Source organism: Schistocerca serialis, chromosome 2, assembly GCF_023864345.2.
Source record: "Schistocerca serialis cubense isolate TAMUIC-IGC-003099 chromosome 2, iqSchSeri2.2, whole genome shotgun sequence".
NCBI classification, from domain to species: domain Eukaryota; kingdom Metazoa; phylum Arthropoda; class Insecta; order Orthoptera; family Acrididae; genus Schistocerca; species Schistocerca serialis.
The window spans coordinates 904,684,363-904,702,256 of NC_064639.1; the positions used below are offsets into that span (position 1 = coordinate 904,684,363).

At 40.6% G+C, this 17,894-nt stretch overlaps 1 protein-coding gene and 1 non-coding gene across 5 annotated transcripts in view; both read right to left on the bottom strand.

Moving 5' to 3' along the window:
• The window catches only part of LOC126458256 (ubiquitin carboxyl-terminal hydrolase 31), a 359,092-nt gene that overhangs the window by 11,574 nt on the left and 329,624 nt on the right, over window positions 1-17,894 (bottom strand). For 3 of the 4 annotated variants that reach the window (XM_050095171.1, XM_050095174.1, XM_050095173.1), the window contains exons 9-11: window positions 12,190-12,457; window positions 3,818-4,075; window positions 842-999 (exon numbers count right to left, since the gene is read on the bottom strand). In XM_050095171.1, coding sequence (XP_049951128.1) covers window positions 842-999; window positions 3,818-4,075; window positions 12,190-12,457 — 684 coding nt within the window. Of the gene's footprint in view, window positions 1-800; window positions 1,000-3,817; window positions 4,076-12,189; window positions 12,458-17,894 lie in introns of all 4 variants that reach the window. The other variant, XM_050095172.1, reaches the window with a different exon arrangement.
• On the bottom strand, window positions 4,927-4,999 carry Trnaa-cgc (transfer RNA alanine (anticodon CGC)). Its single transcript has one exon. It is a non-coding gene; the product is annotated as a tRNA-Ala (tRNA).

Below are 17,894 nucleotides of genomic sequence, written 5' to 3' on the forward strand. Positions count from 1 at the left end.
AAATTCTGATAAATCAGAAGATGCATGCTGTAGATCTCCAGGGCCAGGAAATGATTCCAAGTGGTAATGAAGGCAAATGAAGCCATGAATTCTAGCAGAAGTAAAGGAGAAGATAACAGATCATAAATTAATTGCTGTCAGTAGTAAACATGAAATAGTTCCTCTACTTGGAAAGTAATACTACTTCCTGATTTCTTTTTAAGAATTGTAGCAATCTCACATTGATCACCATTTCATATTATGGCTCAGTGATTTCCATTACTGATGGCCTGCAGTACATTGTTTTGAGGCCATTGTTCATTTTGGAAACAGATATCCATTGCACAAAAATTGAGTGGATTTCATTAATTGCAGTCAGTTTGTGCGGTTATTCTCTAGTGTATTTTGTTATTAAAAAGAAACAACCTGTATTAACCCAGCCTCAAAAATGCAACTCTGTAACAAATCTGTAAATGAATAGCACAAAACCTAACATATATATTAATGGTTCTCGTAACCGTTAAAAAATGCAATTTTTCATATTGTAGCATTTATTGCGAACATAATGTACAGAAAATGTAGCTCTACTATTAAATGTTGCTGTTGTTTCTGAAGCTCCAGCTTGTAGTTTTGTAAATACTGAGATTAATGCTGACAGAAAGCAAAGTATGACACAACAAAAACATACTGCAGACAAAAACAGCATTTCACGCAAGTGGTGACGACACAGTTTATCTGCTTGCAGCCCCTGCACCACATTACACACCCACCACAACTGTTTAATGTTAGTGGTGTTAGTGTAGTGACATACGACCACTTACACCTCTTTCTACGTCTGCCCCATGTTTGTTTTGACCCTCACCCAGTCACTCCTGGGAGAGGCAAGTGGCGCACCCTCATCAGAGTAATGGTCGGCTTCCGTCTCCGTGGCCACTGAACGCTTGTTTGTCGGTTGCGGTTGCAGCGTCGAGTAGTTACGAGCACCACGAGTGAAATTTGGCGCAGCATTTTCTTCCGATTCTGCAACAAATGATGCAAAACTTTAATTAAACAAAGCAAGTCACAGCTGGTTTGGGATTTGTAAATATGGCACACGCTTTTTCTATGTACTGGTGAGGAGAGAAAAAGAAACTGTAAGCTACATTACACATGGCTGTGAAAGTAAATTGTAGGACTTGCATCTGAATTAAGAGCGACTGGTGCCATCAGGAAAACTTTGATACTGCACATCACAGAAACTAAAACTTTTTCCCCTAGACGTGTGAGACTGCAACTGCTTCTTTACTTCTTTTTAATGGCAATGCAGGAGAGGTTCACTCTGTTTTTCAGAGCTACTCCAATTGCTTCTTATTTGTTACTAAGTAAATGAAAGGCACAGTAGCATGTGGAAAGCACATTCCTAATAGCATAGTTACCGTTCTGTCTTAACGATAGTTCTAGCAAAAACATACGAACTCAAGGACAATAAACAGAAGCACATTTCCTAACTAGGCAATTATACTACCAATTAGGAAGAAAGAAGAAAAGAAAATATTAGCACGGCAAAAAACTTCCTTGTGTGTGTGTGTGTGTGTGTGTGTGTGTGTGTGTGTGTGTGTGTGTGTGGGCGGGAAGGGGGGGGAGGGGGGGGTGTTTTCTACTTTTAAAGAAGGGCTTTTGGAAAAGCTGAAATATTTTTAAGAACCCTCACCCTCACCCTCGTATATTTGGTATGGGTTAACAGAATTTGTAGTGTCTGTAATATTTTGAATGATAATATGGTTGGCTTCATACAATTTTCTACAGGTGATAAGACTGCCAAACTTACGTTAATTTTGCCAGATCCACTGAATTCAAGAATGGATTACAAAGCAATGTCCAAATAGCTTATGGTTGAGATATTTCATGGTTTCACACCAAAAGAAACTTAACATTTTTCTAAATATCACACATGAATTAAATATTTTGGGTAAATATGTAAAAGAAATAGATTTCATAAATGCAAAATATATGGTATTTTCACTGAGATGGCAATGCAGCCTTTTGTTGTAATAAGCAGAAGATTGTGGTACACTCATAAAGGTTGAGAGCACTTTTTTTTGTAATTAGTGGAAGTCAGTCTGATGTGATGGGTTCCTTTAAGCACAACCTTGTTGTATACAGTATATTTTAAGTTTCAATTGGAAAAGAAGTATAACAACAAATGATTATATAGAAATATTGTTTTGAAAGTAAACTAAGAATGATGAGGATGATTGTGGTGATGATAATAATAATAATGATAATAATAATAATAATAATAATAATAATAATGATAATAATAAAGAATAATGATACAAAAATTATATTTACATACTTACCTAATATAATTCATAACACAGTTGCTTTGAAAAGAAAACCAGGAATGGTACGAGTGTTTTGAGTAGGTTAATCGTCGGTGAATAAAAAGGAAAAAAATATTGATGTTCCAGTATTTTTAGTAGAACTGAAAAGAATAATCCTTAGAGTAAGGTTTCATATTTGAATTAGATTATGCTGAAAATAAAAGCACACTTACCCATTTAGATGGGGTGGGCTAAATTAAATTCAGGACTTTTTAGCATGATTACAACTAATTTTTTTCCTAATCTCTACAATAGTTAACTTGCACAAATGTCATTTAAGTATATGATATCCTGTATTAGTTTAGATATTTGTTTTGTATCTTGTATTTTGTTGAGGTACTCCTCAGGCAGCTTGTTGGATGGAGTTTCTCAGCAGACATCACTATGTCATAGCTGGTGCTGCACGGAGCTACCAGTACTGTACAGGCGACCGAGGAGAACCTAAAGTACTCTACTACAAAGGTTGCCAATGAAGACTCAAATTAACAATGTCAATAACAAATTATATTGAAAACTACTGAATAGACTTAATTTTCAGTTAGAGCCTAGTATCCACTTGAGACATGTCTTCATACTCGAGACACGTCTTCATACTCAATAACAATAATAAAACTTAAATTTTGACTGAAGCTAATGGGAATGCCTTAAAAATGGCAACAGAAGAGAATTAATTATGATTTTGTACAACCCACACCAAGCATTTGTTGAGCCATTCTTTTAAATGAACTATCATAAGTAATGAAGAGATGTGGCAGAGAGTGGAAAGTGATGTATTACAATAAAACAGAAGAAATTGAGGATCTTGCACAAGATATGAAAAAATGCATCAAAATATTACATAGCTATCTTAGCATAACTAGCTTAAATACTGAATACAAATGTTAATATAGTAAAATAAAGTCATTGCTAAAATGTTCACAATTTAAAGAGTAAAGGGATCAATTCACCAAATAAACAATACACAAAATTTTTGATAGTCATGTAAACAAGACATAACACTGCTACCTTTAGGATGAATACTCTTTCAGAGCTATAGAGCTGCAGGCCTCGCACACGCGGCCCCCCTCACCACCACACGCACGCACGCACGCACGCACAAAAACACACACACACACACACACACACACACACACACACACACACACACTTTACAGCCACAACTGCACACAGTCGTGCTGCACTGCTGCCACAATGTAGCTGTATACGTGTATGTGTAGTGTATAGCTCTGAAGAAGCAGATAGCAACATTCTCAGTCTTATTAATGCACCTATCACTGATTCAGTTCCTCAGATACAGGAATATAACATACACAGATACTGCAATTAACAAAACCAACAGAATGCAGAAAAAACCGCTGGCATCAGATGAGTAAACTAAGGAACTAAACATCATCAAAGTAATTGCTCAGAGTATTGACTACAGCATCGGCAACCTTTACCATCACAGGTTTCTGTAAGTGTGTGAGCCACTTTACCTTTGTTGGAGAGGTCTTCCTGAGAGCGGCTAATGGAGTGGTTGAAAGCAGGCATCCGATAGACCCAATGGTCAAGCCCAGAGCCCGACGAGCTGGTGGATGCAGCCGAGCTGGCCGAGTAGGAACCCGTGCTCAGTCCCCGGCGCTGGTAGAACAGGATGTAGGCAGCAGATGTCACTATACTCGTCTCGGAGACGGGCTCCACACGAGTGTCGTCAAAACAGTACCACTGGGCATCGTATGGGTTCCGGCAGAAAGCTGTCAAAGTAAGGTGACTGCAATCAGGTCTGATGGGAATTCTAGATGAGAATAAGGAAAGAATATTTTGCAATGACATGGCAATGTACCAGAATTTTGCTGTAATTATTAATTGCTAGACGTTTCACATTAGCAATAGGTCTATTTCAGCATTATTGCCGTCTTCAGGCTATTTCCATATTGCATCACGGTGCTGCGTCATCTTACAATCTTATTGCTCCATAGGGCGTTTCCAACTACAGCCAAATTTTTAAATATTAATCTGTATTAATTGCTGTCATTTGCAAGTATAAGCTAGGTCTTTTATTGCTTATATATACCGTTAAGGTTTTGACAGCTACAACTGACAGCTAATCCAGTGATGTACGACGCTTACACACGTTTTTGCTATCTGTGTAAGATTTTCAGCAAACTCTAAAATAATAATTCACGCATTTTATATACGAGGTGTCTAAAGGCCAATGAACATGAGAAGATGTGAACAGAGATGAATGCAGTACTGAATCAGTAATGTCCTCTGTTCACAATGCAAAGAAGACAGGGCACAAGACAAAGGAATTGACGTTTGGCTGCTACTGGACATTTACATCACTGGGGCAATTTGAAAATTTGTGTCAGATTGGGATTTGAACCCAGATCTCCTGCTCACTAGGCAGATGCTCTGCCCACTGGCATCTGGGTACAGTGGCAATGGTGGTTAGTGTTTAACGTCCCGTCGACAACGAGGTCATTAGAGACGGAGCGCAAGCTCGGGTTAGGGAAGGATTGGGAAGGAAATCGGCCGTGCCCTTTTGAAGGAACCATCCCGGCATTTGCCTGAAAAGGGAAATCACGGAAAACCTAAATCAGGATGGCCGGAGACGGGATTGAACCGTCGTCCTCCCGAATGCGAGTCCAGTGTGCTAACCACTGCACCACCTCGCTCGGTCTGGGTACAGTGGTCATCGCAATTTCATGGACTACCCTAGCATGCCTTCCGTCAGATCCACATTGTCAACTTCTACACACACTACTGACATAGTGGCCCTGCTCCTTGTCCTCATCACTCATGTTGTTCTGCCAATTCCCGTAAGAGTAATATACAAAGAAGATAGGTTGTGACTCCATCAGGCACTGAGCACCACATGCCAGAGTGAGTATCAGTTCTAGCTAATATGGGAACTTATACGGTAAGATTTTAGAGAATAATTTGGAGGGAAAATTTCAAACTGCATCAGGTAATGCCCATGAATGAGATTCACTGATATTAGGTTTTGGGATTAATCGTGATGGCAACAGTGTGTTACCTGCTGTACATTATGCTGTTAATTTTCTTACGTTAATTCTAAGGCTATTCTGAAACATAAAGGTAAAGTAAACATTCAAGCTTTAAGATTGGAGAGGGCATTTCCATTTTACTGCTTCTGCTCAGCATTACAAAACATTTGTACACGAACTGAAACAGTTAAATCATTATTTCATTTTATTTTAACAGACAGGATCTTGCTTATACTACTTCATTTGAATTACACCACCAAACTGTACATTTCCCACACCTCCATTTTTGAAAAGGCAGATGCAGTTGATGAAAATATAGTACAAGGACCCGGAAGCTTAAGAGAAAACAAGAATGCAAATAATCAATCATAAGTATGTCCTGAGTGGACATTCTCCTCATTAATTTGGTCAAGATTGCATGGCTGTAGAAAGAACTTGCATCACTGCCAGCATAATTTATGTCCCAGAACATTCTGAATGTGTGGTCACTTAATCTTCCTGAAGATTTACTTCCATAAAAATGAAACAGGCAGAGTTCACATAAGCTGAACCTCCAAAATAGTTCATGAAAAACAAAATGAAAGGCATATCTAGCATGCGCTGGATGTTTTTCAAGAAAGCACAATCAACTAAACTGTTTTGTTAGCAGGCTATGAACACAACAGTAGATTTTTAAGAACTAAATGTGAAGCTGCAGTAAATGGAGACACATACCGAAGTTGTGCTTCCAAAGGGAACTCATGCAAAGCCAACCTTATTCGAAACGTAAAACTTTCAAAATAAAAGAGCCTTACATTGACTTATTCTAAAGTACATAGCTTTCAATTTTTTTCCCCTCTGATTTTTGTGAGAAAGTAAAAGAACTCTGTACTTGCTTACTTTGCGTTGTCTTATTACAATTTATAACAAAAATCCAAAGCAGATAGTGAAACAAAACTACTAAGCAGAAACTGATCATGAACAGGTTTCATACTCTGCTCTATGATACATGAAAAACTGGACTGCAGACAAAAAAATACAACAGATACATGTTAATAGAATTTTGTATGAAATAATACATTCTGAGTGAAAAGTCTTTTTTCACAGAGGAAGTTTCAAAAGGAAAGAGAAATAAGCCTATGTGTAAGTATATTGATAGCAGTATGCTGTATATCAAAGTTGGACAAAGAAGATAGAACAGACAAAGCAAATTGAGGCAAAAATGAATTCCACTTTCAGGGAAATATTAAACATTATACACAATAGAGTACAAAAAGTTAGTTTTTTCATAAACAATAAATACAGAATGGAGGTTATTAAAAAAAACACTTTTTTCCATTGTACTTCTGACAGGTTTGATGCAGCCTAACAAGAATTCCTCTCTCATGGCGACAACTTCATTTCGGAGCAGTCCTCGCGCCAAATGTTCTTCAATTATTTGTTGTACGGGATGAGAAGGAAAGATATCTGTCTTCCTCTACAGCTTTCTCAAGTACCATTTAAGTTATTCCTTGAAGTTTTAACACATGTTCTATCATACTGCCTGTTCTTTTTGTCAATGTCTTCTAGGTGTCCCTCTCCTCACATTGATTCTGTGGAGAACCTTTTTATTTCGTGTCTTATCAGCCCACCTAATTTTCTCCATCCTTCTATAACACCATACCTCAAATCATTTTTGCACAGTCCACGAGTCACATCCATACAATACTGTTCTCAGAAATTATTTTCCTCACTTTAAGGCTGGTATTTTGTACAGGTAGACTTCTTTTGGCCACAACTGCCCTCTCTGCATGTGCTAGCCTGTTTTCTATAACCCCCTTGCTCCAACAGTCATGTGTTATTTGGCTTCCAAAGCAGGAGAAATCTTTCACTCCACCTACTTTGTGGCCCCCTCTTTTTATACAAGTTCATCAGTAATATCACTTCTGCTATCCCTCATAACTTACATATTTTTTGGTTTACACTGTTTTTAGTGTAAGCTCATCAGACTGTTCAATCCATTCAACAGGTCCTACAATTCTTCCTCACTTTCATGGAGATAGAAATGTCACCGGTGAATCTAATCACTGATAGCCTTTCACCTTAAATTTTAATCCCACTACTGAACCTTTCTTTTATGTCCACCTTTGCTTCTTCAATGTACAGATTGAAGAGTAGGGGCAAAGATTACTTCCCTGTCTTATACTCTTTCTGACCCTATCATTCCAATTTCGGGTGGTATTTTCGGGTCTTGCACATCATCATCATCATCATCGACAGTTTCCAGCCTCTGGCTGGGTATGTATGGAATATAGGCCTCTCCATCGTCTTCTGTCTTGCCACTATCTCTCCTTCTTCACCTTGGTCCAATCTCCTCCTTTCTTCTGGACACATTCCTCTACTCCTTTCAGCCATCTGTCTCTCGGTCTTCCTCTTGGTCTCTTTCCTTCCAGTTTCATCTCGTGTATCCTCCTGGGTATCCTTTTCTCCTCCATTCTCTTAACGTTTCCATACCATCTCAGCCTTGATTTCTGTATCTCCTCCTGTAATGGTTCCACCTTCATTAACACTCTGATCATCTCATTTATTAACCTGTATATCTTTGTCAACACTGTTTCTCAAGAATTTCTATCTCGCTAGCTTGTACTTTGCTTTCTCTCTTCCTTTCATAACCCAAGTTTCTGATGTATACGTCAGGATCGGGACATAGTATGACTGTCTGGTATGTAACCTTTTTACTGATTTGGAGTACATACCTGCTCCCTATCAGGCTTCTGACACTCCCCTGAAATGATTCTGATTTTCTCCCCTGCTCGTTTATTTCTCTGTTGTTTTTTTTCCGATCTTCCTGTATCAGGCTTCCTAGGAACTTTAACCTCTCCACTCTCAATCGTTCCCCACCAACTGTTATTCCCATTGTTCCTCTCTCCTTCTTTCTTGTTGTGATAATCATCTCACTCTTTCTTATACTAAATTTCATCCCATATTCTTGTACTGTTCGTTCCCATACATCCAACTGCTCTTGTACTTCCTCCTCCTCATTCCCCAGATCATCTGCAAACACCATAGCTTTCAGCTTCCTTTCACCAATTACTTGTACTACTGCATTCATTATACTATCCATCACTACAATGAAGAGTAATGGTGAAAGTGCACTTCCCTGCCTCAAGCCATTCGTCTGTTCAATCCAAGCTCTCATCTCTCTCCTCCCACTTTTACACAGCTCACACTTCCATGGTACATTTCCCTTATCCTCCCAATAATCTGTTTTGTTACTCCTCTCTTCTCCAGGGCTTTCCTCACTTTGCTTCTACATACACTTTTTCAATGTCCCGGAAGGTCATTAGTAGATCTATTCCATATTCATAGTGCTGTTCCTGCAGTTGTCTCACAGCAAAAATTAGATCCACCATGGACCTTCCTGTTCTAAAGCCATATTGGTCTTCTCTCATTCTTCCTTCTAATTTTGCCCAAATTCATGCTTCAAAAATTTTCTCAAAATCTTTGCACAATAACTCATCAATGTTATCCCCCAATAGTTCTTGCACTATTTTCTATTTCCCTTCTTGAAGATCAGGACAATTATTCTCTTCTTCCAGTCCTCTGGGATCATCTTCTGTCTCCACACAATTTTCATTACTCGATACAGCCATTGTATCCCCAGCTCTCCTGGTGCTCTCACCATCTCTACACTTAGCTCATCCAGACCAGGCAACTTCCCTCCCTTCATCTTGCCCAATGCCTCTTCTACTTCTCCCCATGTAAGGTCTTTTTGTATTTGCTGTTCCTCCTCTTTTTTCTCGTCGGTTTGTTCCTCCTCATCCAGGTCTCCATTTGGGTTCAGGAGTTCTTCAAAATACTCCTTCCACATATTCTTGAGCTCCTCCTCATTCTCTACATCATGTCCACTTTGTTCACCATTTGAGCATAATATGTGGTTCCGTTCTTCCTCTTACTTTTAATCATCACATATAACACCTTCACTATCCTCCTCCATCATTCTGGTCCACTGTTCCATCCACTTTCTTCTTTCCTCCACCACCACTCTTTTTGCTTCTTTCTTGCTTGCCTGATCCTCTTCTCTTGTCTCTACTGTTCTCTTCTGGAACCATACCCTAAAGGCTCTATTCTTCTTCTGTACTATAGTCTTTGTTTTATCATTCCACCAGAGAGTTTCTTTCCATCTCTTTTTGTTGCTTGTCCTCCCACATATTGCTTCCACCGCACTTACTAATGTTGCCTCGAATCTAGCCCATTCCTCTTCAACCATTTTTGGTTAATCCTTTGGGATGCTTTCCTTTACTGCACATAGGTACTGCAGCCTGCTTTCTTCTTCCTTCAACTTCCATACCCTTATACGTCTTTCCTGGTTTTCTGTCCCTTTATTATCCTTAGTCCCTCTCAGGTTCATTACCAGCAAACGGTGGTTACTACCCAATGCCTCTGATGGTATTACCTTAATGTCAATGATGTTCCTATTCATCGCACTATCGGACAGGAAGTAGTCAACTATCAACTTTCTCTTTAAGTCTTGACTGTATCAGGTAATCTTGTGCTCTCTCTTTTCCTGAACCAAGAGTTCCCAACCAGCAAGCCATTCCTTTGACAGAACTCCAATAGTCTTCCACTTTCCTCATTTCAGCAGCCCCAACCCTCTGGTCCAAGCACACTTTCGCAGCCTTGTCTTTCTCTTCCAACGTGTGTGTTTAAATCTCCCATTACTGTCATATTCTTCCTTCCCGTCTGCTTCTGTATTTCTTCTTCAAACTCTTGCTTCTCCTCAGAAGTGCAACCCACCTGCAGCGCAATACACCTGTGTTACCTCTATTGTCGTCCCCTCAAGTGATGTTTTGGTCTTCATCATCCTATCACTTATTCTCTTCACTTCCTCTTTTAATCGATCTCTTACTACTATTCTGATTCCATTTCTCCTTCCCTCCTCATTTCCACTCCAGTACAGTCAGTAGCCTTTCCTCAGTCTCTCCTTCCTTCTCTTTTCCATCTTGTTTCAGCTAACCCCAATAGGTCTTGTACATATTGTACATTATTCACCTTTCACTACAGGTTACATCTATTTTCTTCAGAATTTTGAGCATCTTTAATCATTTTACACTTTCAAATGCTTTTTCTAGATCAACAAATCCTCTGAATGAATATTTGTTTTTCTTATGATTTTAGAAAATCTGGCGGATTTTATTTATGACTACCACCTTATTCCACCTATACACACTCTCTCATGTGATAAACAGGGAAATTCCTCTTACACTTTACATGGTGATGCATTTTCTTTTAATTTCACTGAAGGTTGTTCTGACTTTTCTATATGCTGGACTTGTTCTTCTGACAACCACTTCTGGTTCAATATTTGACAAAACTAATAATTTTGATGGAAAAATAAAAAATGAGAACCAATGCAAAACATATTTGTTCAGAAAGCAGAGAGAGGCAATTGTTTGGAGTGGGTAACAGTATAGAGGGAGTAATAATTATGGGATTTCAGGCAGACTGAGACTGAGTGAGATTGCAGGTCAAAGCTCAAATGAGTATATTTTGATAGCTCCAACATAGTATTGAAAGATGCCATCTCCTGCTGTGGAAAAGAATATATTTTCCAACAAAGTACTTTATGGTGATAAGATTTAATATAACCAGTCTGCCTGAGCTCTTTGACCTATTAGATGGGGGCACAGAACAGTGTGGGACATATTAGAGAGGTCGTGGATTGGAAAGTCTGGCACACGCGCACACACACTGTTATGAAAATCACTCTCTACCCCCTCATTCGGATGGAGTCCATCCCTTCTGCTACCACCTGATCAAAAGAGGTAGCACGTCACTTCCATTAGTGAAGAGCTCCATTAGGGAAACTTGAAAAAAATGTGACAAAAATTCTACATTTAGTAAGCGATACAGGCTGTGAAATATATGTAAGATAGGGTATAATGAGCAACACGTTACCTACTACCACAGATTGGTAATAGTCCACTGCCAGGTATGAAGAACTGAGACTCTTTAATGCCTCTATCAACAATTCAGAGAAATAACTTGGTGCGCTAGGCAGCACTGGTACATAAATTGCTGATTATCTTAGAGGCGACAAATCGTGGTAATTACGAAGATCATTTACATGTGACACACATTGAGTGTGTGACTGTCATGGTGTCAGATGTCGATTAGTTATTGCTTTCGTTTACAGTGTTGATAACAGAGCTTCTTGTAACAGTGAACCTTCCCAAAAGTGGAGCCAGTGCAGTGTCGACTCGCATTACTCTTATCTGGTGGGAGTTGATTCCAAGATTGCGTACTATGGAAAGGGGTTTAGACTTTATTTATTCCCAAATCATGATCTTAGGAATTGCATGGATTGTCATGGGGAGACATGTCTGAAAATTGGCAAAAAGTTTTTTTTCAAGATTCTCACAGTTTTCTTGAGAGATACTGCTAAAGTGTGTCCCAGGTACAGCAAAAAAGGATTACTTCTCGCTGAGTAGCCAAGATGCAGAATTGTCGATGAAGATCTGGATGACGATTAAGGTAAGGCAAATCACTGTCATCATCTGTCAGCACTGTTGTCAACAGTGTAAACAAAATTGATATCTGGCACCATGACAGTCGCATGTTCGATATACATCACTTGCAAGAGATCTTGGAAATTACACGAGTCACAATTACCTAAAATGTAAAAACATGTCTACAGCGTGGTTTGTGAAATACGCCAGTTCCTCCCGGAAAATAGTATGTCTAAGTTCTTCAATGTCGGTGGAAAAACAGGAAATTATAATTCCAGTAGTTTATTAGTAGGTACAAACTTCATTTGATACTGTTAGCACATTAGTCAGTAACTATTTTTATGTGACACAGCTGTCCAAATATTCAAATGTATCAAGAGGAGGCCGTACCTGTATAATGGCCACCCTGGGGATCTTGGCCATGGTGGTTGCACACTGCGTACAGATCGTACACATTGTCATCCGGTCGGTTGGGAGTGCGACGAGGCCGTTTCCATGGAGACCAGCCGAGACCGCCGAGGACACCACCACCCGGTGAACACAGGTTTTGAGGAGGAGGGCCGTTTGGTCGGTCAGCCAGGTGAGGGTTCATATCGAACCCATATAGAGGGAAATCGACCAGCGTTGTCAGTTTTGTTGTAGACCTCTGCTTGGATTGCTGTAATACATCAACTGCATAAAACTAATGTTCACTATCTAGTACAATGGCAACTTTGTATGTGCTCCAAAACACACTCCACTGTTACGAGATGAATATGCTTACGCCTGTACTACACAATCGACCATGTGGTGTGTTGCGGAGGATTCACAGTGTTCCAGCTTTATCCCCCTCCCCCACGTATACCATTTGCAAATCGTGCACGAGGAGAAAAAAAGCCTGAACACTTCTGTGTAGGTCCTAACGTTTCTCTACTTTTAGCTTTGTGTTTGGTACAAGTAATGTATGTTCAACAAAGTTTTACATTTTTTAAATCCTTTTGGAACGTGAGTTTTCACAATTTTGTGTGTAAGGCTCTCCTTGTATTTCATGTACTGTCTGCAGTTGTTTAAGCATTACTGTGACAATCTTGAACTGGCTGAACAAATCTGTGACAGATTGTGCAGAAATTCTTTGAATTTTCTCTCTTTCTCATTAATCCAATTTGTTAAAGGTCTCAAGCTGATGAAGGATGTTCCAGAATTGGTCAAATGACAATCGTATGAAGGACCTCTTTCTTGTGTGAAATAAATTTCCCTGGAAATTCTACATAAATCCTAATTTAGCACCTCCCGTTCCAAAAGCTAGACTTATGTTGCTGTTCAAGTTTAAATCACTGTGGATTGAAAATCCTTGATATTTGAAGGTTGTGAGTAATTCAAAGAATGATCACTATCATATGGTCAAACAATATCTAATCTTTTCATCTATTTACTTGTATTAAATTATATTTACTCAAGTTTTGAGTAGCTACCAAACTTGACACCATGCACTGATCCTCTTGGTCATGCCTCTAGTGGCTCCAAAGATAAACAGCACGGCCCTGGGGTTAACTGAACCTACTGATGCCAGATGTTGGCTTTGTTCTGTGGTGTAATTACACTGTTGCATGAGACACCTTACATGTGCTACATGCAAAAGCATTAAGAGGACAGAAAACAGACAATATTTTTGTGGATTCTACATTATTTTTTGGTACTTAGGTGGTTGTGAGACACCAATCTTGCGAGCTTTGTCACCCTGTTGTGGGTGCCAGCTCTTCCTCATGATGGGCAGAGGAACATAAATGTACGATTGGATTTTACCCGAATTTTGGCTCATAAGTTACTGCCTGGTGACCAGTAGCACACCAATGTAAAATAGTTTCCTTTGAAGGTGATCACAAGTTTATAATTTCCTTACAGACTTGTTAGCTGTCTTTTAATTAAAAGTTGGAGTTGTTTTGTACAAATGAGCTAGATGACAACACATATGTTTAAATTGTTCTTGTTTATTTACTTATGACAGTTTATTATTGGCATGAATTATTTCAGTTATTATAGAAGCAGTCAATTTACAAAGCCAACTCAAGGTCTCAAACACAATTTGCGGAATGTTCAAACAGTTCATGTGTCTGAACATACTTCCCAATACGATTTTACTGTTGCATATATTGTCACTGGTGGAAAAGTCTGAACCGAGACGAACCAGCTGAATGGTCAAAGTTCGTACAGTTCCTCAACATGCTAATCTTCTAAATTGCAATGTACACTCAAAACAATTAAAGTCAAGAAACTGGAACAGCACAGCTAAATGCTAGTCAAAACTAATCAGAAACTCTACACCCAGCATCAAGGCTACAGAGCTTCTCCTTTTGTCCTTAAACCTGATGCCTTGACCCTGGAGTCTCAGACTCCAGTGCAGGAGACAAAGCTGCTGCTAAACGAGACACCTTCACTCATTTGAGTCCCTAATCAAAGTCCTTCACACCAAGCATCAATCCCTAGCTAAACTACATCATGTCCTTACTACACCCTTTACTTTGTCTGCTTGTGGCTGCTGCCTTCGTAGCCTCCCCCACATGTCACTTCGTGGTAGAGCTGTGCAACAAGTTATAAACTTGTACAACTTTGAGTCAGTTGCCACTATTAATATATATCATTAAACAAAAACTATATCATGAAGTGCACTTAAACAACTTTTACGATGATACTAGACATTATATGTTTACTGTGTGTAACATCTCATGAACAACTCACATTATCATGAATTATTTCACCAATATGTATTAATTTTGTCATTAGACCAAACACTAAGTGTTCTGAACATTAATGAAAAACACTGCCATTTATGTTGCAATTTAACAAGACAGTTAGTTGAAAAAAGGACAGTCAGTCCAATGCTGTATGGGCCAACATTATTCAAAACTGCATGTGTAGTCTGTTGTGAGTAGAGGTGAAAGTAACACAATAGTTCTTTGTGAAGTGTCATGAGACAAACCATCTCACTGGCACCTGTTCTTTCTTCAGCCTTTAACAAATGCCGGCAGTTTTGGTCATAAGCAATGAAAAAGGTGACCAATAGATGGTGCCAACTAAAAACCCTGGTGCAGTTAAAAGTGTGCAACTAGCTCTGGCATACTGTCTCCATTGTAGATCCTTGTGAGACACCCAACTTGCTAGTGCCTGTGCAACCTTCAAAGTTTATGGCTGATTGGTTGGCAAACAGCAACCTCAAGTGTCCCATGATCTAAGGTGGCAGAAATCAAGCGAGGAACAACACAAACAGCACAGTCCAAATCAAGGGGCAGGGAAAATGAGCAGAGAGATAAAAAGAATGTCGGGGCAACAGGAAGAGTAAAGAACAGGAGGGGGGGGGGGGGGGGGGGTGAGAGCAGGGGTACCCCAGAGACCCAATGCTCATTTGCTCATTGGTGCACCAGTACCGCGACCAACCCTTTCCGATCCCCACCATACCATGATCATGACACAATGGGGACACCACCAGAGGAAGACGACACAATAAGGGGGGAAACAAAACACACAATAGACCAGTCAGAACTTAGAGAAAAGAGAGGAGAGCCGGGCTGGTGTGGAGGCAAGGCCAAGGCCACCATAACCAATGCTGACACTAACCAAATGACTATAATTCCAGAGGTAAATTCAGGTACTTAAACATGGGAAGAGACGTAACATTAGCAAAGAAAACTGGGGACAGATGTAACTCTGCAAGAGTCATCTGCTAACAGGTGGGTGGGCATATTTAGTGTGAAGGGCTAGAAGGAGGGGGCAGTCCAGCAAAATATGGAGATCCAATGGGTGGGGGGCGCCAACTACAAAAAAAAAAAAAAAAAAAAAAAAAAAAAAAAAGGGGGGGGGGGGGGGGGGGAGGCGGGAGAGTGGCTCACGGCGGAGCAAAAATCCAGGGTTCAACCAACTATCGCCGATATGAAGACTGAACATGGTGATAAATTCCAACTGGGGCAGAAGGAGGAAGGAAGAATAACAAATGGTGGGTGTCTCCTCGATTGCACGAAGTTTATTAGACAGGGAGGTAGCGCCCCCCCCCCCCCCCCCCCCGCCCCCCCAACCATCAAGAGTTGGCCCACGATTTAGCGAAAAGGGATCTGATGTAAAGATGCTCATGTGGTGCCCCGGAGAACAGGGGGTTGTTGGTCGCCAAGCTCTCTCTCTCTCTCACACACACACACACACACACACACACACACACACACACACACACACACACACACACACACACACACACATTCATTACCTGGGAAACCCATGCAGCTGGAAACCCAAAGGAACAAACAGCATCACCAGAATCAGCACCATGGGTGGCAGAGACCAAGGGGTCGCAGGAAAAACACTAGGCTTGATTGCCTGAAGCCCTCTCACCGAGTCCATACATAACAAAAATTGTGCGAGGGAGGACCATTTAATAAAACAGAGGGTCCGATAGACAGCCACCAGTTTTGCAGCAGACAGGAGATGGTGTTCTGTGCCAACAAAGACGTGAAGACATATCCCATGTGATCAGCGGGTTTAGAGCCATCAGTGTAAAAACCAACAGTATCCTGGGAACGAACAGTACAAGAATGTGGGATGAAATTTAGTAAAGTAAGAATGAGGTGATTATCACAACAAGACTGAAGGAGAGAAGTACAACTGGAATAACAGTTGGTGGGGAACGATTGAGGAGAGTGGAGAGCTTCAAGTGCCTAGGAAGCCTGATACAGGAAGATGGAAAAAAAAAAAAAAAACGACAGAGAAATAAATGAGTGGGGGAGAAAAGCAGAAGCATTTCAGAATCCTGACATATGCATCCAAACTTGGGTTATGGAAGGAAGAGAGAAAAGCAAAGTACCCATTAGCAAGGCGAAATTCTTGAGGAACAGTATTGGAGTGACAAAGATAGACAGGTTAAGAAATGAGGGGATCAGAGACTTAATGAAGGTGGAACCATTACAAGAGGAGATGGAGAAATCAAGGCTGAGATGGTATGGGCATGTTAAGTGAATGGAGGAGAAGAGAGTACCCTGGATGATACACGAAGTGAAACTGGAAGGAGGAAGACCGAGAGACAGATGGCTGAAAGGAGTCATGGAATGCGTCCAGAAGAAAGGAGAAGACTGGACCAAGGTGAAGACGGAGAGATGGTGACACGACAGAAGACGATGGAGAGGCCTTTGTTCCAAACAGGCGCAGTCAGAGGGTGGAAACTGTCCAAGATGATGATGATGATCCCGAAACTCCCATAAGAGCAGGTGAATCGAACAGAGCGATGGAGGCTTTCAGCCCCTGGAAGAGAACTATGTGTATCTGGGGCCCAGGACCTAACCAAAGGGGGATGGGTGGGGCAGTGGTCTGAAGTGAAGATGGTGAGCAGAGATGGAAACTACGGCAGAGAGAAGCAACGCAGAACCAAGTGGGTAAACTCACCCAAGGGTGGGCAGTGGGTGGGTGACGTCCCGAAGCCATGAAAAGGAAAGACCAGGAGGAGTGAGGAGGAGAAAAGTGAATAGTGGTGGCACAGGGAACTAGGATTGGTTTGGTTATGTTTTGCATTAGGGCGTGAAAAACAACTGGGGTCATATGTGCCCAAGTCTAAACTATAGAACATGAAGACAGAGAGGAGTTAAAAAACGACTATACGTCAGCCCCAATTGACATAATAGAAGAGAGCTAAGAACAGGCACTTGGGAGGAGGGGAAAAAAAAGTGAGAAGACACACCATAAAGAAACGGAGGTCCAAAACTAAAAATGAAATGGCTTTCGCTATATTGCTTTGGGGGATAAAAAGTAAAACGTGGTTGACAGCCAGTATGTCATTTGCTAAAATGGCCAATAACTCACATGGCAATCCCAAGCAGGAACGTAAATGGTTAAAAAATGGGCAGTCCATCAGGAAGTGGTGGACAGGTAAAACTTGTGCACAATGTGTATGAAGTGACGATGGCTACAGAGGCAGTGCCCAATATGTAGCCTACTTAAAATGACCTCCCCCTAGCGGGAGGGCCGAGAGGTGGTCATCCAAGTCACTGAGAGAGGCTTAGTAAGCCGGAGATTATTCCCGTGAAGCAAAGACCATTGGCGATGCCAAAGGGACACCACCTCCTGATAGACAACAACACAGA